This window comes from Moschus berezovskii, chromosome 16, assembly GCF_049115385.1.
Source record: "Moschus berezovskii isolate FMDL1 chromosome 16, NW_MosBer_1.0, whole genome shotgun sequence".
NCBI classification, from domain to species: Eukaryota; Metazoa; Chordata; class Mammalia; order Artiodactyla; family Moschidae; genus Moschus; species Moschus berezovskii.
The window spans coordinates 80,866,641-80,894,404 of record NC_142475.1 but is presented as its reverse complement, the minus strand read 5'-3'; the positions used below and the strand labels follow the sequence as shown (position 1 = coordinate 80,894,404).

Here is a 27,764-nt window from a genome sequence, read left to right as displayed (position 1 = left end):
GTGTTTCTGGTGCTTAAAAAAAAAAAGGGTCTTACTATTTGGAAACCAGTAGCTAAAATACCTAGGTGTTATCCGGCCTTTTATTTTAAGAAGTATTTGAGAAGGCAAATTCTTTTAATACCATAGTCACAGATCACAGAAACCATAGCATCTAGCACCAGAGACGCATAAAACAAATGGTAAATCATTTAGAGGAGCCTTTTTGTGCAGAAATATCCTGAAATGGTTCAGAGGAAACAAGGGCGCAGGCACGTGGCGGCGAGGCCCAGCAGGGCAGGGGAAGGAGGGGAGGCAGTCCTGGGAGGGTGGCACAGACACCGAGGCTGACGGTGCGGCTCGCCCAGAAACACTGTGGACAAAGTGAGTGCCAAACGTCATCTCTGGAAAGATGACGAGCGTGATCGTGAAAACCGTCTAAGAGACAAGTAAGTACAAGAGCTAAAGAGAGCTCTGTGTACAGAACAATGCTGAGACGGGCCCTCTTCCTCGGATGACAGACAAGCCCTGCCCATGGTCAGGGCTACACAACAAACACTCCAGCACCAGGCACTCCTCTTTCTAGAGCCTCTATCCGACCCTGACTACTGAAGCTGGCAGCAACTCTATGATGCTTTACGAGGAACCTGCATTCTCCTTTTGAAATAAATTATTTTTTACTTCAGTCCATGCTGGGGTTTGTTGCTTTCTTCAGTTGTGGCGAGTGGGGGCTACTCTCTAGTCGTAGGGTTTCTCACTGTGCTAGCTTCCCTTTTGCTGCGCATGGGCTCTAGGTGTGTGGGCTTCTGTAGTGTAGCGCATGGCCTTAGTTGCCCCAAGGCATGTGGCATCTTCCTGTACCAGGGATCAAACCCATGGTAGGTGGATTTTAACCCACTGTGTCACTAGAGACGTCCTGAACTTGTATTTTCTTAAAATTGTGTTTTCTGGTTATCTCCAAGCCATTTTCCAACAAAAGAAACTCCTTGGTGAAGTGGGTGATTCTCGGATAGGGGCAATAAACACTATGCAATGCCAGGAAGTAAGAAAATGCTGAAGACAAAGCACAACCAAACTGAAAACCCACAATGATGGGAGTACATCAAAGGGACAAGGAGTCAGCACAAGAGCTTCAGGGGCCGAAGCTGGAACAATCTGAGCAACAAAATAAGCAAAACAGTATTGGATTGTAATCCAAGCATACAAAAAAAATAATGAGTCCATGCTGATCTAAATAAGTGAATAAATACATGAGGAAGAGAAAAACTCCAAGTCAGGACTCCGCAGACACGGATGCCATTGGAACTCGTGCCTCAGGCCGGGGGTGTGCAGACCAACTTCTTCCCAAAGACTCTGGGGGTGGGTAGTGGAGTCCCAGGAGACATGGAGACCCCGTCAGCCAGCAGTTGAGGCTGACAGCAGCAGCAGCAACACATTCTGCTGACATGTGAGCCCTCACACACGTGCCACTGCAACCCTACAACCCCAGTCTAATCCTGAGTCATAAGACTGCTTCCAGTTAAGAGGATTCCATAGAATACCCGCCCTACCCAGTTCCCCCTAAAACTGTCATCAGAAACTGGCAAAGCCTTAGAAGCAGTCACAGCCCAGAGGACCATAAAGACACAGGACCATTAAATGTGATGGGCTCCCTGGATAGGGTCGGGGCAGGGGGCGGGCAGAATAAAAACATTAAGTCTAGGGAAACTGAATAAATTAGGGGCTTCCCTGCTGGCTCAGTGGTGAAAGAAGCTGCCTGCCAATGCAGGAGACACGGCTTCGATCCCTGAAGGAAGACCCCACTGCCTCTGAGCCCATGCACCACAACTACTGAGCCTGTGCTCCAGAGCCCGGGAGCCAAACTACTGCGTCCACCTGCAGAAACTATTGAAGCCTACATGCCGGAAAGGCCATGCCTCACTAGTGAAAAACCTACACAGCAACAAAGACCCAGCACAGTCAGAACTAAAACTAAAAACAAAACAAAACCTCTATATACTTTCAGGAAGTAGTCTATACTGTAGCAGACATGATTTCAGTCCATGCAGATGATGGTGAGTGTCCATGCGGACCCCAGGACCCCTCGCTCTAAGCTGAAGCCTTCAGGGGAGCTCTGTGCTCAGCACTATGCAGGGAAGGAACAATAGTGCTCTATTATATTTTATTTTTTCCAGTTTTAATGAGATACAACTGACATACAGCACTGATTTTCCAGTAGTCATGTACAGATGTGAGAGCTGGACTATAAAGAAAGCTGAACGCAGAAGAATTGATGCTTTTGAACTGTGGTGTTGGAGAAGACTCTTGACAGTCCCTTGGACAGCAAAGAGATCAAACCAGTCAGTCCTAAAGGAAATCAGTCCTGAATATTCATTGGAAGGACTGATGCTGAAGCTGAAGCCCCAATACTTTGGCCACCTGATGGGAAGAACTGACTCACTGGAAAAGACCCTGATGCTGGGAAATATTGAAGGCGGGATGAGAAGGGGACGACAGAGGATGAGATGGTTGGATGGCATCACTGACTCAATGGACATAAGCCTGAGTAAACTCTGGGAGTTGGTGATGGACAGGGAGGCCTGGTGTGCTGCAGTCCATGGGGTTGCAAAGAGTTGGACATGACTGAGTAACTGAACTAAACTGATACAGCATAATGGGATAACATTTTTCTTGAGTAGTGAGACTATTGTACTACTTTGTGTTTCTAAATTGCTACAGGTTTAGATTTAACCTCATTTCTTGGTCAAGCATTTATGAACTACTTAGAAAGCTTTCTGGACTGAATTTCTGTTCACAGAGGGACACTGTTCGCTGTGTGGATGGGCTGTGCCGCCTGAGCCTGCACAGCCAGCCAGCACGTATGTGCACCCAGTTTCCATGCCCAGGATGTGGGTCTGCAGCACGCTTCCTTCTCCCTTACAGGCTCAGAGGCATTTTCTGAAAAGCAGCGCTGCCTACAGGGACCTCAGCAGCAGGAAGTGACACCAAGGGGCTCAGGGATCCTTACTTTCTTTCTTCATCAAAGAGGTTAGGCAATTTTACCACTGGATACATGATTGACTTTTTGTTTAAAAATCTTTTAGATGCCAAGAAATAATGTTATCAATGTTAATCAGCTAGCTGTTTGGACAGGTGTGTTTTTTGCAGTTCTGTGCAGACAGAAACTGCTCACATTCAACTACAAATGTCGCTAGTAGTTTTTCTAGCATCAGGGCCAGTGCAGGCTGCACCAGAGCGAGTGAGAGTGCTTACACGGCACCCAGTGGTTCCAAACGGACAGTGTTCTACTGAGCTCCGGAATGGGGTATACCGTGGTTGCTACACTTAAAATGGCAAACGGCTCAGAGGGGCAAGGACTTGGTTCTGAGTTCCAGCTTGGCCTGAGACAAGCTTCAGCCTCCTGCCCAGTCGGTGGCCTCCTCTGAGCAATGGGAAAACTCACACCCACCTCTCCCAGGCACTGGCCTTTTCCGTTGCTGCTGTGCAGAGGGCTACTGGCAGGTACTGCATGGATATTTTATGTGTTTAATTAGCCCCTCAAGTGAAGTGAAAGTTGCTCAGTTGTGTCCAACTCTTTGCGACCCCATGCACTATACAGTCCATGGAATTCTCCAGCTGAGTCACAAGGGAAGCCCAAGAATACTGGAGTGGGTACCCTATCCCTTCTTCAGCTGATCTTTCCTGACCCAAGAATTGAACTCAGGTCTCCTGCATTGCAGGTAGATTCTTTACCAACCCTGTGGTTCAACTGGTAAAGAGTCTGCCTGCATTGCAGGAGACCTGGGTTCAATCCCTGGGTTGGGAAGATGCCCTGGAGAATGAAATGACAACCCAGTCCAGTATTCTTGCCTGAAGAATTCCATGGACAGAGAAGCCTGGTGGGGCTATAGTCCATGGGTCACAGAGAGTCAGACATGACTGAGTGACTAACACACGCACACAATTAGCCCCTCAGGCAATCACACAAAAACACAAGCCCCTGGCATACTGTTGGTTCTCAACCAAGTTCCCTTTTTTCTCCTTGAGTACAGAGTGAAAGTGAAATGTTACACAAAGGAAGCAAAAATGATAATAGTGTGCTGACATTCTTTGGGCTAAGAAAAAAATGTTCAGCTTGAAAGAAGTACCATATAAAAACAGAATATACAAAATGATTACACAGGGAACAGAATTAGGATAATTTTTCTATTGCTGGAAATTTTCTATAGATGTCACCATGTTGCTTTTATGGTTTAAAAGTACACAAAAAATATTAATGGACCAGGCTGTTCCTTCCATGGTTATGTTACTTCATGCACAAGATGGGCTGTGAGCACAAGCAGTGCAGCGTGCAATGTTGAGCAACGCTGCTCCCAGAGCAGTCCTGCCAAGCCTGGCCCACGCCTGGGCACCACGTGTGACCTCCCCAAGTTCAGAGCAGGTAGAACTCTGCTCTCTGTTTGACATAAAGACCAGATGGTCGTTCCATTCAGTACTTCACTATCAGCAGAATCAATCACAGTACAGGACGTGTCATAATTAAATTAAAACATAATCATGTTTTATGGGCTGTAATGCAAAAAGTTGTGAAAAAACATTTCCTAACTCCCCTGTCATTTTTCTAAAAATAGTCCATTCCAAAGGGTTTAACACAAAATATGTTCTGTTTGGGTGTTGGGGAGCGGGATGTGTGTGCAGAATTCTCTTTTACATCTGTGACTCCTGCAAAAATATCTGGCAGTACATTCAGTTCTGGGTCTTAAAACCTCACAGGGACAATTTAAAAATAATATTATAAATGTTCATGGTTATCATCACTTAACTAATCTAAAGCAACGAAACATTTGGCTCTTCGGTTTTCTCAGATCATCTGGAGGTAATGGCTGAATCCTGGATGCTGGTCTCACTAGAAAGACTTAAATTTGTCAGGGGGTAAATTTCATATAAATCAAGGAGCTGTATTTTACTGCCCTTCCAGAAAGCAAAGGACAATTATAAATGAAAACCGTATGTTGATTCTCTGAATTTTACATGAGTTGTGAACTCTGAAAAATCTAATAAGAATTCTTCATCTGCCCTTTAATCCTTTTCCAAATGTTAGGAATAGATAAATCTAAACTTGTTTTTGAGATAGAAATTTCCTCTTTCACCATTTGCCCTGATATGTCTAATGTGATGATTCCTGAATCCAGTGCTTTGCTGGGCTACTTTTCAGTTTTACAGTATACATTAATATTTGTGAAGTTAAAAAATCCATTAATACATGGAATATGTAATTATGAGGAAGTAAGACCCATGTGATTATGGACAAAAGCCTAAATTCTTACTTTCTGTTTGTACAAGTGCAGTACTGATTTTCCCTAAAATCTACTGTAACAAGTTTGCAGCCTGAAGTCCCCACAGTTTCAAGGCCAGCAGAGTCTGCAGGGAAGAGCAGACTTGGAGGGGGCGAGCCCACCTCCCCTGCCTCAGCCACCCACCACTCCACCGGGGTTGGTTGGATGCTTGCTCTAACCACTGCCCAGCCCTGAAGGAGGCACCTGACTTCCTGTGGGTGGTCATAGCTGCTTTGCTGCTTTTGAGCTGACAGGAAAGTCAGTGGGTCTGGGCTACACCCCTGTACGGACCAATCGTGTCAGACTGGCTGCGGGTTCACCTGGGCGCAGGGGTGCAGGTTTGTGACCGACAAGGAGGATGTGGAGAGCACAAACTACCATCACTCCACATGACTCCGCACCAGACTCCACACCGGTGCGTGGGGCTGGACGAGGGCGTGGGTGGTGGACATGAGGCCCAGACCGCTAGTGGACCAGGTGAGTCTGTGCATCATTTCCCCCAGCCCCGGGAGGCTGCTCGGACCGCGTGTGACCAGGTGAGGCCATGCACCTCGCGCTTGGCTAGGTGGACCCGGAAGCTCGTGATGCACCTCAGCACCTGCAGGACAACTTGAAGCCTCTACCCTCGCTGCTCGCCCAGGGCCGAGGCCAAGGGAGCGCCAGGGCTGGCCGCTGAAGGTGAGACTGGAATCACACCCTGCTTCCCACTCCCCACTGCTTCACTCAGAATTCACATTAACACAGCTTTCACGCATAATTTGATTAACATGTTTTCCTAGTGCTTACTATTCTCCTGTGTTCATTCTCTCACTTGTAAATCATAAATCCTGGTATAAAGTTTTCATGTTTTTACTGACTTTGGCTCACAAGTTTGCTATGCTACCTCTATCACTCTATAATTCATCACATTTGAAGGCCAAGTACACAGAGATCCCAACATTCCTAAAGTCAGGTCATTTCACATGTGACAGGAGCTATTGTATCTGAAAATTAATATATTAACCATTACACACTTTAATTTCACACATTTTTTTGTATGTAGTTCAAAGCATATACTTACGTCTTCATCTGTTATTGTGACGAAAAGTGTTAACCATTGCAGAATTTTTACAGATCACTAATAGCTAGATGGAAATAAATGTGTATGTATATTCAATTCTATGTAGAGAACTGGAAATGGGAAATAAAAAGAATTTTGAATGGAGAGTGTTTATTGGAGAAGGAAATGGCAACCCACTCCAATATTCTTGCCTGAAGAATCCCCATGGACACTGGACCCTGGGTCGCTGAGTCAGACATGACTGAAGCAACTTAGCAGCAGCAGCATTGAATTCTTGTGCTGCTTGTTTTGGGGGATTAAAGGATAAGCCAATTTAGCTAGCATTCCGAAGTTGCCAAAAATCTGTGGGGCTCAGCTCCTTGATGGAGCTCACTAGAGCTCACTGGAGGCGAGAAAGTACATTCTTTCAAACCTGACTTTTCAGCAGAAGTGAGCTTCTTCGGCATGTGAAATGATGACGTCTTGAAAACGTAAGGACTGAGATTTTTCCTCTGACAGTGGCAGCAGTTGCTGGAGGAGATGCAGGCCCCTCTCACAATCCAGACTTGTCCTTGGTTCCACCTCATGTGCCTCTCTTTCCCCAGAGCAGACTCTGACAGGGTCAGAGACCTGGTAGCTACAGTGGTCAGGGTGGGGTTTCCCTTACAGTCAGTTGGTAAAGAAACTACCTGCAATGCAGGAGACCTAGGTTCGATCCCTGGGCTGGGAAGATCCCCGAGAGAAGGAAATGGCAACCTACTCCAGTATTCTTGCCTGGAGAACCCCATGGACAGAGAAGCCTGGCAGGCTACAGTCCATGGGGTCGCAAGAGCCGGACATGACTTAATGAATGAAAACCCCACCACCACTGTCAGGGTAGTGCCAGGGGCTGGACTGTCATCTGCCTCACTGGGTTGTTCAGGGGATTAGACAAGGCAGCAGAGGTGAGGCGCCTGCTTACAGTGGGGCTTCGCTGTGTTCTCACTTGTGGAGCAGAGTCAGCAAGGATGGTATTTCAGGCTCTTGCCGTTATTCACCTCAGCCTTTGAGGTGTGAAAGCACCTCTGGACAAGCATGCTAGAGAACAGAACAGATAGGCTGGTCCCAATAAAACTTTATTTACAAAGAGAGGTGGCAGGATGAATTCAGCCCACATTTATTTCCATCTAGCTATTAACGATCTCTAACAAGTTAAACCGGAGAAGGCAATGGCAACCCACTCCAGTGTTCTCGCCTGGAGAATCCCAGGGACGGGGGAGCCTGGTGGGCTGCCGTCTATGGGGTCGCACAGAGTCGGACACGACTGAAGTGACTTAGCAGAAGCAGCAGCAACAAGTTAAACTCTGCCTTCAGTCAGAGTTCGGCCCATGAAAAGCTACAGCGATACAAACAGCTGTGTTTAACTTATCCAGAAATGGCTGGGTAAATAACTCTCTCCCCCAGTAAGATGATGATTCCTTGCTGTGGGAAGAGGGAAAACCTCTCTCTCCACCCAGTTTCTCTAACACCAATGGGAAACGTCCATGCTCTCCTCACAGGCGCCAGCCCAGAGATCACGATCTATGAAGGACGGCTGGCTTCACAGGAGAGCTATCTGTATTTTCTGTTTTCAAGGGTGATTTGAACAGCTCCCAGGGACTTCCTGTGTTTCCACGGAACCGCTCTAAATCACATCCCATGACAGACGACAGGGTGAGCTCATGTAAACATGGTTGCGGCATCATGAGTAACAAAATCTCTTTCCACCAGAGGCCCTTTATCCTGCGTAAGAGACCTGTGCACTAATAGCAGCCCCGGCTTCAGTTAAGCAGCTACAGCTGACTGGATGCTATAAAAAGAACTCACGAAAACATGAACACTGCCTCTCACCCCACTTGAGCCAGAATGTCAAGGCTGCTCAGCCCTTTCCAAACACTCTGTGAATGAAGCGGCTGAACTTGGTTCCCTTAGTTGTTTACTGAACAGTGTGTGCAGGAACCACTGAGCAGAGGTGGGGAGGGAAGGAACCACAAGATGCATTAGCACATGGGGCCAACATTCCGCCTGATCCCAGATTTAGTTCTATAACGTACAGGGGGCAGAGAAAACTTCCAAAAGCAAAGCTAGAGTACTCTGAGCAATTTTTTAAGCACACACACTTTGAGTACTTAAGTTTGTGTTGTGAAAAATTGATCATTAAATCTGAGATAAATTATGCCTTATCAGATATTCTGAGCCTCATGGCTCAGCTGGTAAAGAACCTATCTACCAGTGCAGGAGATGAAGAGACAATTGTTTGATCCTTGGGTTGGGGAGATCCCCTGGAGAAGGAAATGGTGGCCCACTCCAGTATTCTTGCCTGGAGAATTCCATGGACAGAGGAGCCTGGCAACCACAGACCACTGGGTCACAAAGAGTCAGACACCTTTGAGTGACTAACATCTCATCCTCTGTTGCTCCCTTCTGTTTCCGGCCTCAGTCTATCCCAGCATCAAGGTCTTTTCCAATGAGTCAGCTCTTCGCATCAGGGCCAAAGTACTGGATTTTCAGCTTCAGAATCAGTCCTTTCAATGAATATTCAGGGTTGATTTTCTGTAGGATTGACGGGTTTGATTGTGCTGTCCAAGGGACTCTCCAGAGTCGTCTCCAGAACCACAATTTGAAAGCATCAATTCTTCAGTGCTCAGGCTTCTTTATGGTCCAACTCTCATATCCATACATGTCTACTGGAAAAACCATAGCTGTGACTCTACGGACCTTTGTCGGCAAAGTGATGTCTCTGCTGTTTGGGTTGGTCATAGCTTTTCTTCCAAGGAGCAAGAGTCTTAATTTTGTGGCCGCAGTCACCATCCACAGTGATTTTGGAGTCCAAGAAAATAAAATCTGTCACTGTTTTCATTTTTCCTCCATCTATTTGCCATGAAGTGATGGGACCGGATACCATGATCTTAGTTTTTTGAATGTTGGGTTTTAAGCCAGCTTTCATGTATTTTAAAAAATAATACCTCATGTAGAGTAATAAATTGCTTCTCAAGTAATTATAAAAAGGCAACACATTTATTTATATTCTTTTTGCATAATAAGTACTAGCGTGTTTTGAGTTTATATTCACAAAATTAAATTATGAGAAAATATAGCTTCATAAAGAGAAATTAACACCTGTTAAACTTCAGAAATGTTCACTGCACAGCCTATCATCCTTGATGGAATGCTATTACAGTTTGTGTTAATGTATGCACCCAAAGGGAAAAACCAATAATTCAAGTGATTCAGATTTCAAATAAATTCAGTTATTCAGTTTAAGTTTCCTTCAAGACTAAATAAAGCAATTAAATTGTTTTAGCTGAACTGGATGATAAGAAAAGACATCATGGATAGATATATCTCAGCTGGAGAAGATAAAAGATATCTTACTAATTTAAAAACCCCAGCTGAACCAATCAAGTAGGAATGACACATGGGAGGAATTCTGATTCAAACACAAATCACAGATATAAAAGTGTGTAACTCTGTCACCTGGCAGTCTCCACACTAGGACTTGCTTGTGACAGGAAGGCCCACTGAAGCCTCAAGGAGTCCTCTGAGGACTTGCACACTTTGCAGATGCTCAGTTGCCCCGTGGACCATGCATGGCACTGCCTACTTCAAGCACACAGCCTCCTGGCACCAAGCGTGCACACAGATGCCCCGACACACACAGGACATTCTCATCTTAGAGTCGCCAACCCCAACGTGGGATCGAGGACCATCCAGGGCAAATCTCAGCACAGAGGTGACTTGTGCTAGCTTCTTTTCTGTTAATGCCATTTTTTGCACTGCAGGGTGATGCACCACAATAGGCTCACTGAAGATCTCCTAACTGACCACTCCTCTGCAGCACGGGTCCATCGTCCCCCTGACCTTCTGCTAACTGACCACTCCCCTGCAGCATAGGTCCATCGTCCCCTCCGATCTTCTAAAGGAAGGCAGAGGGTCTTCTGATGGCCAGAGTAATGCCTTCTCAGCACACAAGTATGTTTGTGGGGAAAGAATCCCAACTCTGTACTTTCCACACAGAAATGAACATGAATAATACGTGACGTCAAAGACAACCAACTCAGAAATCTGGCTCACACATCACTTTGCTCTGAGCCTATAAAAGTCACAAGCACTCTTGGTTCAGACTCCCTCCAATACCAATGGAGGAAACAGTGAATGCTCTAGCTTTGTCATTATCCAACAGGAATTAAAACATAAAGCTAATTTTTAAAAACTAATGTCACAGTGTAGAAACCTGATAAACAGTACTTCAGCCAGCTTGCGGGTCAACAACAGCAGAGGTCCAGTCATGCTAACAGGGTGCACATGATGTGGTGAGCATGGCTCTTCACCTGTGATCATCCTCCCCAAACCCATACTGGCCTAAATATCAGGAGGACACAAATCAAGGGATATTCTACAAAACACCTAGCCAGTAATCCTCACAACTAGCAAGGTCATCATAAGAAAGCAGATCTATGACACTGACAGTCTGGAGTAGCCTAAGAAGACATATCAACTAAATGTAGTATGGTCTGTGGATGGAATCCTAGACCAGAAAAAGGACATTAGGGAAAATCTGAGGAAATCTAGTAAAGTATAAGTTTCATTTAATAATAACAGTATCACTATTGGTTCAATAACCATGCGATTGCATGATAATAATATTAAAAATAGCCTGAAACTTATATAAACATATAATATTGTAAATCAACTATAGTTCAATTAAAAAAAATAGAAGAAGCTGTGTATGGGATATGTGGGACCTCTCTTTGAAAACCTAAAACTATTTTAAAATAAAAACTGTATTAAAATCAATTTTAAGAAAAGCAAAACTAAGTGCATGCTTGTAAATTCCCATTACAGAGAATATTATTGCAGAGAAGGATCAAGTAGTTCCATAACCTGGTGACTCAAAGCAATTATTTTAATAATCTGGTTACAATACCTTCTCTACTAAGAATCACGATGTTAGTAACTTCTCGGATTCCTAACCTTAAAATGTATAATCCCAAAAAAGTTGGATTAGGCTGTGCAAAAAAAAAAACAAAACATCTGACAAGATCCAACACTCGTTCATGATAAATATATTCAACAAACTAGGAATAGAAGGGAACTTCCTCAACCTGACATAGGACATATATGAAAAATCCACAACCAACATCAGACTCAATGGTGAAAGATCAAAGTTCCCCCTAAGATCAGGAACAAAATGAAAATACCTTTTCTTGCTACTTCCTTTTAACTGTTGTACTAGAAACTGCACCCAGAGCAATTAGGTAAAAATAAGAAGCAAATGACAAATATACTAGAAAGGAAGAAGTAAAACTAGTCTTCAGATTAGTTACAATAGTTGTTATTAAAAGAAAGACAGTAACATGTATTAGGGAGGGTGTGAAGAAATCACAGCCCTGATACAGGAATATGAAATGGTGCATCTCTGGTGGCTCCTCAGAGAGCTAAACACAGAATTACCATATAACCCAGCAATACTACTCCTGGGGATATGCCCAAGAAAAATGAAAATATCTGTTCCCAGAAAGACTTCTAGAAAGATATTCACAGAGCATCATTCACAATAGCCCAAAGTGGAAACAACCCAAATGTAAATCAGCTGATGAGTGGATAAATAAAAATTCGATGTATCTATACACTGGAATATTATTCAGCCATAAGAAGGACAGAAAACATGATGCTGAGTGAAAGACACCAGACACAGGAATCCACCTACTATTAGGACTCCATTTACACAAAATGTCCAGAACGGGTGGAGATGTAGAGACAGAAAGCAGGGCTGCAGTGGCCAGGGGCCAGGGCTGGGGGAGGTTCATGAGAGGGACTGATAATGGGCGCAGGATATGTTGGAACTAAATAGAAGTGGTGGTTGTAAGTCACTGTGATGAACTAAGTATCATTGAGCTGTATGCTTTAAAATGGTTACTTTTATGTGAATTTCACCTCAATCGAAAAAAATATTTTTTAAAGAAAACGTAACGTGGACACACAGAATCCATGTGTTCTAACAGGCATTCAGGGAACCGGTCCCACAATGTGCAGTTCTTCCCCAGGCAGTGATGGAAACAGCCCCTCCTCGTGTAAACTTCCAGGCAGCCTGAGAGCCCCTGAGCGGGGCTTCACTGCCACACCTCAGTCCCGAGTTCGGTCTCTGCTCCACTTTTCATCGACCCACCCCCACCCCAGAACAGAGCACCAACTCTTCCTTAGGAAGCACCTGGAAGAAATTCCAAGTTTAAACATAAACAGACTCTGGCAGACTGTCCCCATGTTGGATGACACTAGCTACTAAATATGCTGTAACCCTGGTACAAAGCATGTCACTGTAGGAATCTCATTCTGACCTTTTCTGAAGAGAAGATGACGCGTTAATGAGCAGAGTAAAAACTGGAATTACTTGCTTTTGAAAGATTTAAAGATAAAATTTTCCAGTGTCTTTGCTGTCACTGCAGTTTTCCACTTTTTGCAGCTCTCAGACAGGCCTTCGAAGACCGTCTATGGTCTCCAGCACACCAGGGTCCTCCTGCCGCTTCTCTGGATTTAGACTCACAGTGCAGAGCCATCTGGGCCACCTCCCAGTTTTCCAAGAGGCTGTGTAAGTGGTGTGGTGGTCTTGGTCTCTTAAGTCTCTTGGTCTCTTAACTCTTTCTGACCGCACGGACTGTAGTCTGCCAGGCGCCTCTGTCCACGGAGTTTTCCAGCAAGAATACTGGAGTGGTTGCCATTTCCTTCCCCAGGGAATCTTCCCTGGAGTATGACCCAGGGATCAAACCCACGTCTCCTGCATCTCCTGTTTTGGCAGGCAGATTCTTTGCTGCTGCGCCACCAGGGAAGCCCCTGGTATAAGTGGTGAGACGTCGGGAAATGTGGCTCTTCGCTTTCCACTCCCCTGCGTGTAGCCAGCTTAGTCCTCCCTGCTCCCTCTGTGTTCTGACTCCACCATGGGGAGAGGAAAGACAGGCCAGGACACAGCCAAAGACCCCACAGAGCAGTGGGCTGACAGTCAGGGCTACTCCAAACCCGGAGACTGGCCCAGCCAGCTGCCCCTGCATGACTCAGACCTTCTCTCTTTCATTCAAGTCATGGGTTCCTTCCTCCTCACTAAGTTTCATTAAAACGCTGTTTTCATCCTTTCGTCTTCTACCTGTGGGGGCTTGCTTTTATCTTGATTTCTTAACTTAGTTCTGCATTAATTGTAACAAATGCTTTAAAACCCTTCAGTCATTCGCAACAGGTTTTTGTTTTTTTTTCTCTTGATGAACAACCTGGGCCCAGAGCAGCTCTTACTCCTTCCTTGCTGCCTCTCTAGAAGCCCCCCTACCTGCTGCTTTACACTGAATGACCCCCCTGCAGGGGCCCTGAGTCTTTCCTGAAGCACAATGTCCCTGGCAATTCAGACCCACCCACCCAAGCCTCCTCATAGGTCTCTTTAGAGGAATGGCAGCTCCTGTGCTCTGCTGTGCCCACAGCCTGGTTAGTCCTGCGTGAAGATGGCGACACAACCAACCATACACTGCGCCCTCAGCTCCTCACCCACGACTGTTTCTCCCATCCCCACAGGCTGCCTTCGTGGTCCTATACCAAAACCAATGAGTCACAGTCCTTGACCTCAGATGGTTAAATGGGAGGAGTGAAATTTAAAAACAACAAGTATGGGCTGATTTTGAAAGCACTGACAAGCGCCAGCGAATGCACAACACCTGGCCGTTATCCTCACTAGACAACAAGCACTGTCTAGGTGCCCTTGTATCCATCCCTCTCTCCTTTTGTATCTGTGCAAATAAACATGAAGGTTCAGAACGTTTTCATCACTGCCAGGCTGACTGATCCAGAAGAGTCCTTGTTCACAGCGTCTCTCTATTCCCAAGAATGGTTTTGGAGGATACATTGGCTGCAATTTTCTGTGGCACATGGCGCTCTTCAGGCTCAAGCTAATTAGAACTTCAGGGCCAAGAAATGAGCACGACGAGGGCAAGCCTCCCAAGACTGCCAGCTGGCTGCCCCAAGTGCTCTGGGTCCAACAGCAACTGGGAGGCAGTGCAGAACAGGTCCACGTGACAGAGGGGAACGGGGGAGAGGGGGCGGCAAGTGTGGAGCCCAGCTGGAGTGGGAGGTCAAGTCCGGTCTCTCTGATCTCGCCCCTCTGTGTGTCTGGCTGCAGAGGCATGTGGGGCTGAGTGTTTGCATCTGCTCCCCTCTCCCCATGACCCCCACCCTGACGCTGCTGGATGGCACCTTGTCTCCCACGGCTCCACTCTGTGCAGTCCTCTCAGAGCACACATTCCAGAGTGCTGTCTGGCTCACAGGAAAGTTCTAGCGTGACCACAGCACAGCTCCAGATCAAGCTGCAGGCACGAGAGGGTGGGGGTGCAGACCATCAGAGGTCTCCAGCCTCTTTAAGGAACAGAAGTTTCCAGAGAAAGGAGGTCAGGAACAGGCAGAAAATTCCACGCCTTTTATACAGGGCCACCTTGAAACCATTCTTGATCTTGATGGATAACAGGTACTGGAAAATCACCAAGGTCAGACTAAGATGCAAACTCTGAACTATGGATACACGCACCACAGTCATCTGGCTATGAATTTGGAAAATTACTCTTGCTATCTTCATCAGGTTGTGAACATTTTATTTTCCTAAATGTCTGTACTCATATCACTAGGCTGTTGCCATTCCTTTTGATTTTTTCCTTCAAGTGTATCACTGGTTTAATACATAAAAAAAGAACGAGGGAACTTTCATTGCTATTTCATATTATCAATAAGCTCGTTAAGGATACACATACACATTCAAGGTACATATACGCTGTAAATATAAACAGGATCAATGATATAGGTTGGTATTACACAGTTTAAAGAACATGGACATACTGCTTTCAAATTATCCACAGCTCTGATTCTACTCTGAAACGTTTAAAATTGCAACCAGCTACCTGTAACCTGACACTAGACCAATAACATGATAAAAGCTTAAAAAGGAGATAAAGGGTAGGAAAATGGATCCATTTTGTGCCATCTAGAAGAGGAGAAATGAAACTCACACAAACCATCATAAATGCCAAAAGAGACACATCTAACTGAAAAATATTTAGGTATATATAAATACAGATATAGTAGGCAGAGTAGGTGTACCAGGAGGCAATAATAAATATTCCTACACATAATCCTTACCCGCAAGGAGCTGACAACCTTCCAGTAAAGAATGACACTTCTATAACTAACTACAATACAAAGGACTACAACTGTCATTAAGCAAATAGTGTTAAGAGTGTATGCTTGGCACCAGGCATTTTATAAACCTTATCTCACTGAATCTTCAAGACAATTATACAAGACTGACAATGACGTTACTAACTGCATGGGGCTATTAAAAAAAATGAAGAGAGTTAAGATTATCTATCTACTTATCTTTAACCAAGAAAATACAAATAGCAGGTTAGCAAAGCTCAGATTCAAACCCACACCTGCCTACTTCCAAAATTTGCTTTTTTTTTTCATTCTAATATACTGATAAAGAGACTATTTCCATGGCTAAAACCAGGAGAGACTTTGCAGGGCAAGTAGCATACGACCACAGTGAAGTCTGCACAGGCCTCAAAAGACTGAGAAAATGAGTTGGAGATGAGCTACTGTGAAAACACCACAGCATTAAATAACCATTTTGGTTTTTCTGCCTCAAGACAATTAAGAGAGCTTCCAGGGAAATTAAGAAAGAAAAAGAAATAAGATACATCCAGATTGAAAATGAAGAAGTAAAACTATCTTTATTCAAAGACTACATGATTTTATGTATGAAAAATCTTAAGGAAACCACTAAAAACCTATGAGAGCTAACAAGCAAATTCAAAAGACTCCAGAGTATAGGCCAATATATAAAAATCATCTTCGTATCTACACATTAGTAATAAACAATCTGAAATTAAGGAAACAACTGCATTTACAATAGTATAAAAACAGACAAAACTCAGGTATAAATTTAACGGCTGAAAACTATAAAGCGCTGCTGAAAGAAATGAAAGATCTAATTGAAAAGACATCCCATGTTTATGGATCCAAAGACTAAATACTGATAAGACAGCAATTTTCTTCAAATTGACATACATATTCAACACAATCTCACTATCAAAAACCCAGTTGATTTACTGAAAAATAAATAACAATTAACAAGCTGATTCTAAAACTCATATGCAAATATAAGACTCAGAATTCTGAACATAATCTTGGAAAAATACAGTTAGAGGACTTATACTTCCTGATTTTGAAACATAATATAAACATATAGTAACTCAGATCACTGCAGTGCTAGCATAGAGACTTGCAGACAGAGCAACGGAAGAAACAAGAGTCTAGAAATAAACACTTACTTGTACAGTCAACTGATCTTTGACAAGGGTGCCAAGAAAATTCCACAGACAAAGAGTAGTCATGTTAGTATGACTATGAGGCTGGACCCCAGCCTCACACCATAAACAAAAATCACTCAAATGGATCACAGACCTAAATGGAAGAGTAAACCTATTCAATCTTAGAAGAAAATACAGAAGTAAACCTTCATAACCCGGGATTAGGCAACAGTTCCTTAGATACAACACCAAAAGCACAAGCAACCAAACAAGCAAAAAGATAAATTGGACATCACCGAAATTATAAACTTCTGTTTCAAAGACAGCTATAAAACAAGTGGGAAAAAAAAAGCCCACTAGATAATGGCAGAAAATATTTGCAAATCATATATATGAGACTTATATACAGAATAAAGAACACTTATAATTCAATGAAAAAGGACAAATAACCCAATTAACAAAGTAAGCAAAGGATTTAAACTGGCATTTCTCTAAAGAAGTATACAAATGAGCAAGAAACATGAAAATACGCTCAACATCGTTACTCCTTGATGCTGCTGCTGCTGCTAAGTCAGTTCAGTCGTGTCCGACTCTGTGCGACCCCATGGACGGCAGCCCACCAGGCTCCCCCGTCCTTGGGATTCTCCAGGCAAGAACACTGGAGTGGGTTGCCATTGCCTTCTCCAATTCGTGAAAGTGAAGTCGCCCAGTCCTGTCCAACTCTTAGCGACCCCACGGACTGCAGCATACCAGGCTCCTCTGTCCATGGGATTTTCCAGGCAAGAATACTGGAGTGGGGTGCCATTGCCTTCTCCGCGTTACTCCTTAGGGAAACATAAATCAATAAGATACAGCTTCATACCCACTAGGATGGCTGGAAGAAAAAAAGACCATCACAAGTGTTGAGGAGGACATGGAGGAACTAGAGCCCTCACACAGTGCTGGTGGGAAAGTAAAATGCGGCAGTTTCTTTGGAAAACACTAATTCCTCAGAGAACTTAAAAAAAGAGTTATCATATGACCCAGATATTCCACTCCCAGATATATACTCAAGAAAACTGAAAAATTATGTCCACAGAAAAAACTTGGATTAAAATGTTCATAGCAGCACTATTACAAAACAGACAAATCCACAGAGACAAAAAGTAGATTAACGGTTGCCATGGCTGGGAGAAGGGAAGTTAGCAGCCAAGCGGTATGCAGTTTCTTTTTGAGGCAATAAGAATGTTCTAACACTAGAATATGGTCATGACTGACCAATTCTGCAAATATAAAGCATTGAACTGTTCACTGTAAAAGGGTGAATTTTTACAGCATGTGAATTATATAAAAAAGAGGAGACAGAAGTAAGGTAGTTCCAACGCTGACACCTCTTTGTGTGCATTAAGAACAGCAAGACCTAGTGCTGTAACTCCACGGACGCGATGCTGTGTTTACCCTTCTCAGTACTCCAGAACGTGAACAGAAGGAAGGGCAGACAACACACTAGGCATGGATGTCAATCAGTAGGATCACCAGTAACAAGACAGGCTGTGAAGGAGTCAGGGCTGAGCGACCCTGCGCTATCACAAGGAGCACCGGGGCTGCTTGAGGCCAAACAGGCAAAAGGCAGGAGCTGGGAAGCTGAGACAAGAGGCTTTAGTTAAGACTCATGGACCCAGAACTAATGACGAAGAGAAGACGTAAACTTACTGAGAGCACAGGTAAGCAAGGAGAACCTGAGGAACGGGCTGGGACATCACTAACGAGGAGACGTTAAGAAAACAATGCTCTGCTCTTATATCTTTGCATCACAATAAAAATACTGAAACCATTGAAGAGGAGCGAATCCAGTTTTTCTACAATATGAAGAAATAAAGTACAAGTAACAATAACAACCTATGAAAATGTGTTGCTGTGCAGGTCGATCCACACAATCACTGTGCAGACTGCTGGAGTGTGGGGGACACAGAAGAGCATGTGGGGTGGCCTGTGTGTCCTCCCTTTGCGCTCTCTCCCTGCGGACATGCATGATTTGCTATCCTGGAGGAACTCCACGCCACTCTGTCTTGATACACACAAGAAGAAAGAAAAATGGTACCTATCTTGGGAGCAAGAAACAGAATGCCTGCACTGTAGTTCTCTTGTGCCATTGAATGCTGAGTATTCTCATTCCCTTCTACATCAATAAGACCTTGCTATCAAAACCTGTCCATGTTCCTTGCCTCCCACCCTATTCCACGCCCAGGGATCTAGCTTCCACCCTCCTCCCACCCCCTCGGCAACTCCTGTACGTAAGTCACCCAGGAACTTCATTTGGCATCATCTGTCACCTGTCAGGCATCTCTGCAGCATCAGATCAGCTGCCCTCTATCACCTGAGGCACCGCCCCACACGGAGTCCTGCCACGACCGGCCCTTCCCCTCCAGGCTCCTCTGTGCTCCCTCGTCTAGCCATCCTCCAGTGCTGCAGGACCTGAAGTCTTGAAGCCCATGTTCTCCTTCCTTGGTGTCTGCTATGTCCCCCATGTGCTCGCATCCACTGCCCTCGCTTTAGACAGTCTCCGCCTGTGACGGAACAGCTCTGAAGGTGTGAAGAGAGGAGGGTCGAGGGCACTGTGCTCTCCCTCCAGGCCCCAGGACCTCTGGAATCTGGCACCATGGACAAATGTACTCTTCAATTAGCCACACACGAATGTACACACAAATACACAGACTGGCAAGCTGGAGGCTACAAATCCCTCAATACTTACCTCCAAGTTAAAGTCTCCCCTGACTGAGATCTGTTTATCCAGACTGTTCACCTGACACCCTTTCCTGGATGCCTCAAAGGAATCTCAAACTGAACAGCCCAAGATTGAATCTGCCTGAGAAGCACTCCTACTATTTCCTTCTGCCTTACCACCCACAACCCTCCATCCAGTCACACGCACATGAGAAGTGTCTCCACTTCCCTGCGGCTCCGTGTGAGGTGGGAGCCTGGTCTGTGCTGGGCCTGGCAAGAGCTTCCTCGGGGCCTCTCTGCTTCCACCGGGGCCATGCTCCACGTCCTCTCATTCCCAAACCATTTCTGTCCTACAGCTGATGTGTCTGTCGGACAGGCACACCAGTGGCCCACATTTGCTTGCCACTCTGCCACCTCCTTCCTATTTGAGGCTCTTGAAGGCCCCCCACCCCGTGGGTACTTCTCTTTCATCTTTTTTTCATCCAACATCCTCTGAGCTTTCCAGTGTCACTTAAGTAGCACTGCCTCAGAACACAGCCCTTCAATCCCCCCAACTAAGGTCTGTCGACTCGCTGTCTCTCAGAGTATCCTGTTTGTTCTCACCAGAGCACTGAGCACAACTTAAAATCATAAATGTCTCTGCTTTCAATTGGTTTATGTGGGATTCCCTCACCAGACACTGCTCTGGGAGCACAGGACAATGCCTGGTTTTGTCAACTATGTAGAACCAGAACCCAACCCAGGACCAGAGGAAGTGAAAAGAGGAAGAAATGTAAGCCAAGAGACTTAAGTAAGGGTCAAAAGATGAAAAGAGAATAAAACATCAAAGTAGAGAGAAAGGAAAATGTTTCTCTTTCCTGAGTTCAGTTCAATGAATTTCCATGAAACTAAAATGCAACTTATGGAGAAGGAAATGGCAAACCACTCCAGCATTCTTCCCTGGAGAAAATCCCATGGACAGAGGCACCTGGCGGTCACAAAGAATTGGACACGACTGAGCAAAACACGTTAGCTCAGTTCAGTCACTAATTGTGTCTGACTCTTTGCAATCCCATGGACTGCAGCATGCCAGGCTTCCCTATCCATCACCAACTCCCGGAGCTTGCTCAAACTCATGTCCATCGAGTCAGGGATGTCATCCAACCATCTCATTCTCTGTCGTCCCCTTCTCCTCCTGCCCTCAATGTTTCCCAGCATCAGGGTCTTTTCCAATGAGCCAGTTCTTCCCATGAGGTGGCCAAAGTATTGGAGATTCAGCTTCAGCATCAGTCCTTCCAATGAACACTCAGGACTGACTTCCTTTAGGATTGACTGTTTTGATCTCCTTAGAGTCCAAGGGACTTCAAGAGTCTTCTCCAACGCCACAGTTCAAAAGCATCAATTCTTCTGTGCTCAGCTTTCTTTACGGTCCAACTCTCACACCCAAACATGACTACTGGAAATACCATAGCTTTGACTATATGGACTTTTGTTGGCAGAGTAATGTCTCTGCTTTTTAATATGCTGTCTAGGTTGGTCATCGCTTTTCTTCCAAGGAGCAAGTGTCTTTTAATTTCATGGCTGCAGTCACCATCTGCATGATTTTGGAGCCCCCAAAATAAAGTCTGTCCCTGTTTCCATTGTTTCCCCATCTATTTGTCATGAAGTGATGGGACTGGATGCAATGATCTTCATTTTTTGAATGCTGAGTTTTAAGCCAGCTTTTTTACTCTCCTCTTTCACTTTCAAATCAAGAGGCTCTTTAGTTCTTCTTCACTTTCTGCCATAAGGGTGGTGTCATTTGCATATCTAAGGTTATTGATATTTCTTCTGGCAATCTTGATTCCAGCTCATGCTTCATCCAGTCCAGCATTTCACATGATGTACTCTGCATAGAAGTTAAACAAGCAGCGTGACAATATACAGCCTTGACATACTCCTTCCCCAATTTGGAAACAGTGTGTTGTTCCGTGTCCAGTTCTAACTGTTGCTTCTTGACCTGCATACAGGTTTCTCAGGAGGCAGGTCAGGTGGTCTGTATTCCCATCTCTTTAAGAATTTTCCAGTTTGTTGTGATCCACACAGTCAAAGGTTTTGACGTAGTCAATAAAGCAAAAGTAGATTTTTTCTGGAACTCTCTTGCTTTTTTGATGATCCAACAGATGTTGGCAATTAGATCTCTGATTCCTCTGCCTTTTCTAAATCCAGCTTGAACATCTGGAAGTTCATGGTTCATATACTGTTGAAGGCTGGCTTGGAAAATTTTGAACATTACTTTGCTAGAGTGTGAGATGAGTGCAATTGTGTGGTAAATTGAACATTATTTGGCATTGCCTTTCTTTGGGATTGGAATAAAAACTGACCTTTTCCAGTCCTGTGGCCACTGCTGAGTTTTCCAAATTTGCTGGCATATTGAGTACAGCACTTCACAGCATCATCTTTTAGGATTTGAAAGAGCACAACTGGAATTCCATCACCTCCACTAGCTTTGTTCATACTGATGCTTCCCAAGCCTCACTTGACTTCTCATTCCAGGATGTTTGGCTCTAGATGAGTGATCACACCATCGTGGTTATCTGGGTCATGATGCTCTTTTTTGTATAGATCTTCTGTGTACGCCTGCCACCTCTCCTTAATATCTTATGCTTTTGTTAGGTCCATACCATTTCTGTCCTTTATTGTGCCCACCTTTGCATGAAATGTTCCTTTGGTATCTCCAATTTTCTTGAAGAGATCTCTAGTCTTTCCCATTTTATTGTTTTCCTCTATTTCTTTGCACTGATCAGTGAGGAAGGCTTTCTTATCTCTTGCTATTCTTTGGAACTCTGCATTCAAATGGGTATATCTTTTCTTTTCTCTTTTGCCTTTAGCTTCTCTTCTTTTTTCAGCTATTTGTAAGGCCTCATCAAACAACCATTTTGCCTTTTTGCATTTCTTTTTCTTGGGGATGGTCTCGATCCCTGCCTCCTATATAATGTAACAAACCTCAGTCCATAGTTCATTGGGCATTCTGTCTATCAGATCTAATCCCCTGAAATAGTTAAATACGAAGGGTCTGTCCCTCCAGGCTTTCGTCCAAATGCAAGACCACTGAGCAAGTTCTATGAAGTCAATGCCCTCACGAAAGTCTAACTCTCCTGCAATAAGTGTTTCTGCAGTGACAGGCTAGAAACAACGTGTGTCTCTGAGGGATAAAATTATCTTTCCCTAAGTTAAGCATCTCAAGGAAAAAGGAAGTGATGGTTTCAGAAAGGGAGGAAGAAAGTCAATCGCCACGGACAGGGAGTAGAGTGGTCTAGACCCCACTCTGCCAGGAGGGGGTTGTGGCAGGCAGCCTACCTCTGCGCGCTCTGCTGCAGTTCCCTCCAGCAGAAACTCGTGCTCCCCCTGGGCTCAAAAGCCTGTGGTCTGATTCGTCATACATTTACCTAGCACTCATCCAACATGCAGTGGGTCCAGGGAAAGGTGTGTTCTGGCACTGAACAGACTTCCTGCTTACTGTTTAGGGAGTGCTTCGGGTCTGGCTTCTGTTACTTTTGATTGAATGATTTATAAAACTAAAGTTCATGTGGCTTACTCTGATATACAACACCTTAAGAAACCAAGTAGCAATGTTTTTTTTAAATAGCGTGAGTTAAAAGAAATCATCCAGAAGAACAATGGACAGCAGACTTACATATGACATTTATGAAATCTAACGTAAACTTTCACTAATGTTTCACAGCTCAGAGGACAAATCTATCTAACCCTCTTCAGAACTGGCAGGCCTCAAATAAATTTCTCTTAATTTCAAAGGTGATAAAAATTGGGCTGTCTGCCATCAGAAGCTAAGCTGTGACTGATCTCATAAAAGTGACATGACTAGAGCGCTGGGAGCAGACAGACAAAACGCAGTCAAGGTGCCAAGTTATACATAAGAGTCATCACAATGTTTCCTTGAGGGGGCATCTGACCTGGTTGGGCAGGAAGGGAGAATCACTGTAGCAAGAGTCCCAGAAAACAGACTTGCTTCTGTTTATGCACAGGCACAGGCCTCAATTTACTCTGACAGGGCAATTTCTGGCTCTATGGAAACACATGGTGATCAGAGAAGACTTCATTCATTGCTGGAGCAGAGGTGCTTGGGGAAAAGCAGGTGAGCTAACTCAGGGGAGTGGCCCTCATTGTTCAGTCTCCCTGCTATGTCCTCTGTGCTCGGGCCTCTGGACAAGACTGACTCCGCGCACTGCACGGCTGCCCAAAGTTACCAGCAGGCAGGAAGTTACAGGCAGAAATCGCAGATAGAATAGAGCATTCCGGGCAACACACCTGAGTCTTCTGAGGGTGTCTCCCCTCGTATTGTGTTCCACATGCAGGTGTGAAGGTCCACGCCAAAACACAGCTGCTGAGTGACTCTTAGGGACATGCCTTATACATACCAGCAGACAACCAGTAGACAGCTAAGGGTCTTATTCCTTCTATATTAATTGGATTTGTAAACTGGAGAACCTGATCATTATTACAGCACATGAATCTAGAAAAAACTAATTATGGATTATACAGTAAGATCTTTCTGTACCCCAAAGACATCACAGAAGGCATGTCTCCCACCCCAGGCCAAACGCTACGGCCTCCGTCCAGAAGGACTGCTCTTCCTCATGGTGCAGAGTCTACTTAGGTCCCATGCGGCTTTCCAGGGTGGCTGGCCCCTGGCCATATGGCATCTAAACACAGCCTGCTTCCAAGTCAATATTCTTCCCTTTCTTTCAGCTCCAGTATTCTCTACAACCCTGTCACATGGGGATTCTATATCTCATGATGGTTTCTTTCATCCAAGTATAACTGTCAGCAAGTCAATCTGAAGCCCAGTGTTCTCATCTGTGAAATGGGTTACCTTCCTCCAGCCTCTGTTTACAGTCTCACATGTGCTATAAGAAGTCCCCATGTCCACTGGTGCACATTCATTACAGCTGATTACCTCAGTGTCGCTTTCTTACTTCTGAGCTTTATGCCTGCCCTGCCTTCATACAGCCTCAGTCAGTATGTGCCAGGCGTGAGCAGTGCTCTGCGGGCCTCAGGATCTCCTCCTCAGCGCCCAGCATGGTCACAGACCGCAGAAGAAGCCAAGCAAGACAAAACCTTTGTCTGATCTGTAACTGTCTCAGGTAATTCTGTTTAGAAGGACACAATTTTAAGTCTAGCACAAAACTGGTCAACAGCAACAAGTGTGTTAAAGACCTAAAGATGGATATACTGGCTTCACGCATACATTTTCCAAACGGAATAAAAATAAACTTTTCTATAATTCCACAAGAAATACTCTGTAACTCTGCACCTGAAAGGACTTTGTAAAATTCATGGTCCTTCAAAGTAAGCTGCAGTCCACTGGAAGGCGACTGACAGGTAACAGACCAGTGCTTCCTGCCGCTCCTTCCGAATATCAGAAGGCACCATAAGGATAGGATGCCTGTGACTTATTATTTCTTCAATATGTGTTTCTCTAACAGTAGAGGGACAGAATGATTGATTGTTAGATAAACTGGCATCTGTGCTTTTAATTTCTATTCTTTTACAAATCTGTCTTACTGCTTGGAGGGCAATTTAACATAGAAAGATAACCTGGGTCTGACAAGGATAAAGAAACTCTTACTCAACCATGTGTCTACAGCTATCTGAAAACACACAACCAGGAAGAGTCTAAAAGTGAGTAGAAAGATGCCACTCCCACCATCTGTTGGCGTGAAGCACTGTGAATCACAGGTCTGCCCTTGCTCCCACAGCTGCTGAGTTAGGCAGGGCACCAAGGCAGCCACTACCCACAGGGGGCTACCTAAAATGACTTAATTAGACTTCAGTGAAATTATAAATGTAGCTGCTCAGCCCCAGCAGCCGAACTGCCTGTGTGGTCAGTGGCTGCCGCACGGGCGAGGGCAGTGAGCGGTGTCCACACCACTCACAGATCCTGTGGCAACACTGAAGCTGACTCAAAAGCCCCATCTGAGAGCCACAGACCCACCAGCTGCCATTTCTTTATCCCAGTTTCTAAGACATAAAACTTGACAGCTATTGCCATGGTCTTTTTAACCTTGCCTTGGCTCTTTCAGATCAATACCAATCACGCTTGTATGATTTTCAATAACATGAACTATGAAAGGTAAAAGTAAATGTGACTCACTTTTCTACTAGGTCTATTTAGATAAATTGGAGAAGGAAATGGCAACCCACTCCAGTATTCTTGCCTGAAAAATTCCATGGACAGAGAAGCCTGGCAGGCTACAGTCACGGCGTCACAAAGAGTTGGCCACAACTGAGCGACCGAGCACATTTAGATAATTATAGGTGGACAAAATCCTCTGTCACACCAGGTGTTCCAAATTTTGATGTAAGCGAAAACCCATCAAAGAAAAACCACCCCTGTGCGTGGTGATGAACTGCTCTGAGAAGAGCTTCCCCTCTGTGCAGATGGGTGTGGGCCCGGCACCCGTGTCCGTCACTCACCGTGCTCTGGGGGGGTCTGTGCTGTCCGCCTGCTGGCCTCTGCAGGGCAGGGAGTACACTCTCTGCACCACCACTCGCACACCCACTCCTGTCCAGGCGGCAGCTCCGTGGCTCTCGACTGCATCCAGCAGAGAATCCTGCAGGGGAGCTCGGCTGGGGACGCACGGCTCCGCTTGTTCGGGATGGAGGGTCCCGTCTGCGCCCACCGCAGTGCAACCACCACACAGAACCTGACAAGACATGCAAAGGGAACACTTGCAGCCTGACTCACGAGGGCACGCACTGTACCAAATGTGGCAGCCGGCATGACTGTAGGACACTCGAGGAGTGATAAGGACAAACGCACACCCGCAGCTTGGGGTCCCATCTGCGGGTCACCTGTGCGGCCATGGCCAGCTGAGGAGCACAGACCATCTCGGGGGTTTGAAAACATGCAGAAAGGGCTCCTATTAAAATACCTCATGGTAATTTTAAAAGTTTTCTTCTATGAGGTAACAATCTCAAAGCACAAACTACAAAACAAAACGAAAGACGGACTAGGGTTACTGTGACGTGTCAGCACTCTGCACACTCCAGTGAACCATGGGAGACGCCTCAACAATCCTGGTAAACACCTTCACAAGAGGACAGCACCTCTAGAAGAATTTTTGCCCCCTGCATCCCAGCACTGTTCTCTACATCCTGTGCTTGCGTAACAAACACGTGACCCTCACAACCTGAGGAAGCAGGCTGCACCGTCACCACTGTTATACAGAGAGGCGTGCTGAGACAGGAGCCGCGAATCCTGCCCAAGATCGCCAGCAGGAAGTGGCTGAGGCAGGACCCGAACTCGGCACTGAGGTCCACAGTCGGCACTCTTGACACTAAGTTCTCCGGCAGCTACCCTGGCACAGATGGCAGACGTAGACACATCTCATGAATTTAACATCACACACTTGTTTGAAACTGTATGTTAAAGCAGTAATGCACTTTGGGCCATATACTGTACATCTATTAAACTGATTAACAGGAGATTTCACATAATTCCCTTCAGATACATGTTCTGATAGTCAAAGGGAGGCCCTGCTTGATTCCACACACACAAAGCAGGACGAAAGTCCATTTGCTTTTCTTTCTGGTTTCCCCTCATGTGGTTCATCCTCAACATACCCCTCAGTGCCGATGTGGGGAGCCAGGTGACCCTGAGGTAGCTGCACTGGAGTCAGACACTTGGAGCCCACAGCACCCCAGGAGTGTCCTCTTGCCCACCGCAAGTGTGGCTTAGCACTCCCCAAGTTCATGGGTAGTCATGGCTCAGGGTCACTAACATTCCAAAAAGCAACCTCCAAGGTGTGACCTCAAGTTGACGCAACTCTCTTTATTCCCAGGGCAACAAACATCATGAAAAAGAAAAAGATGATTTTTTAAAATAAATAAAAGAGGCTTAAGTAAGCTCTTAGGTAGTTATGAGAATAGAAAAAAAACTCGTATTTTAATAAATCAGAGTAAATATGACACATATGTGTGTTGAATACTTGAAGAAGGCCAAAGGAAAACACTTCTATAAATACCTGGACTTTAAATGCAGTATTATTACAAAGTGAAAATTTCTAAGTTGAGGAGTTTACCTTGCTTTCGGGTGAGCTATCGGTTAGGCTCTTAAACTGGAACACCTGAGCCAGAGTGCTGCTCCTCCTCGGACAGGGCGTGTCACACACGTGCCCATCATGTGATGCTTCTGAATCTTCTTTGGCCACAACTTTCTGACAAAAGTAAGTATTCAGAATAACAGGGCAACTTTCACCTGGGATAATAAGCTTTTGCCTGGAAAGGGAAAGAAACGCAAATAAAAATTTATTTGCAGTGCTGGATTCCTCTCACCTTCTTGCTAAATCTTGAGTACGAAGGGCAATGGCGTGCTGGCTACAGACACCACAAGCCAGC

At 45.1% G+C, this 27,764-nt stretch overlaps 1 protein-coding gene across 1 annotated transcript in view; it reads right to left on the bottom strand.

The window, feature by feature from the left end:
• SPIDR (scaffold protein involved in DNA repair) overlaps window positions 1-27,764 on the bottom strand; it is a 277,995-nt gene that overhangs the window by 65,921 nt on the left and 184,310 nt on the right. Inside the window, exons 9-10 of the mRNA XM_055432633.2 lie at window positions 27,449-27,644; window positions 25,842-26,071 (exon numbers count right to left, since the gene is read on the bottom strand). Of these exons, the coding sequence (XP_055288608.1) occupies window positions 25,842-26,071; window positions 27,449-27,644 (426 nt within the window). The remainder of the gene's footprint in view (window positions 1-25,841; window positions 26,072-27,448; window positions 27,645-27,764) is intronic.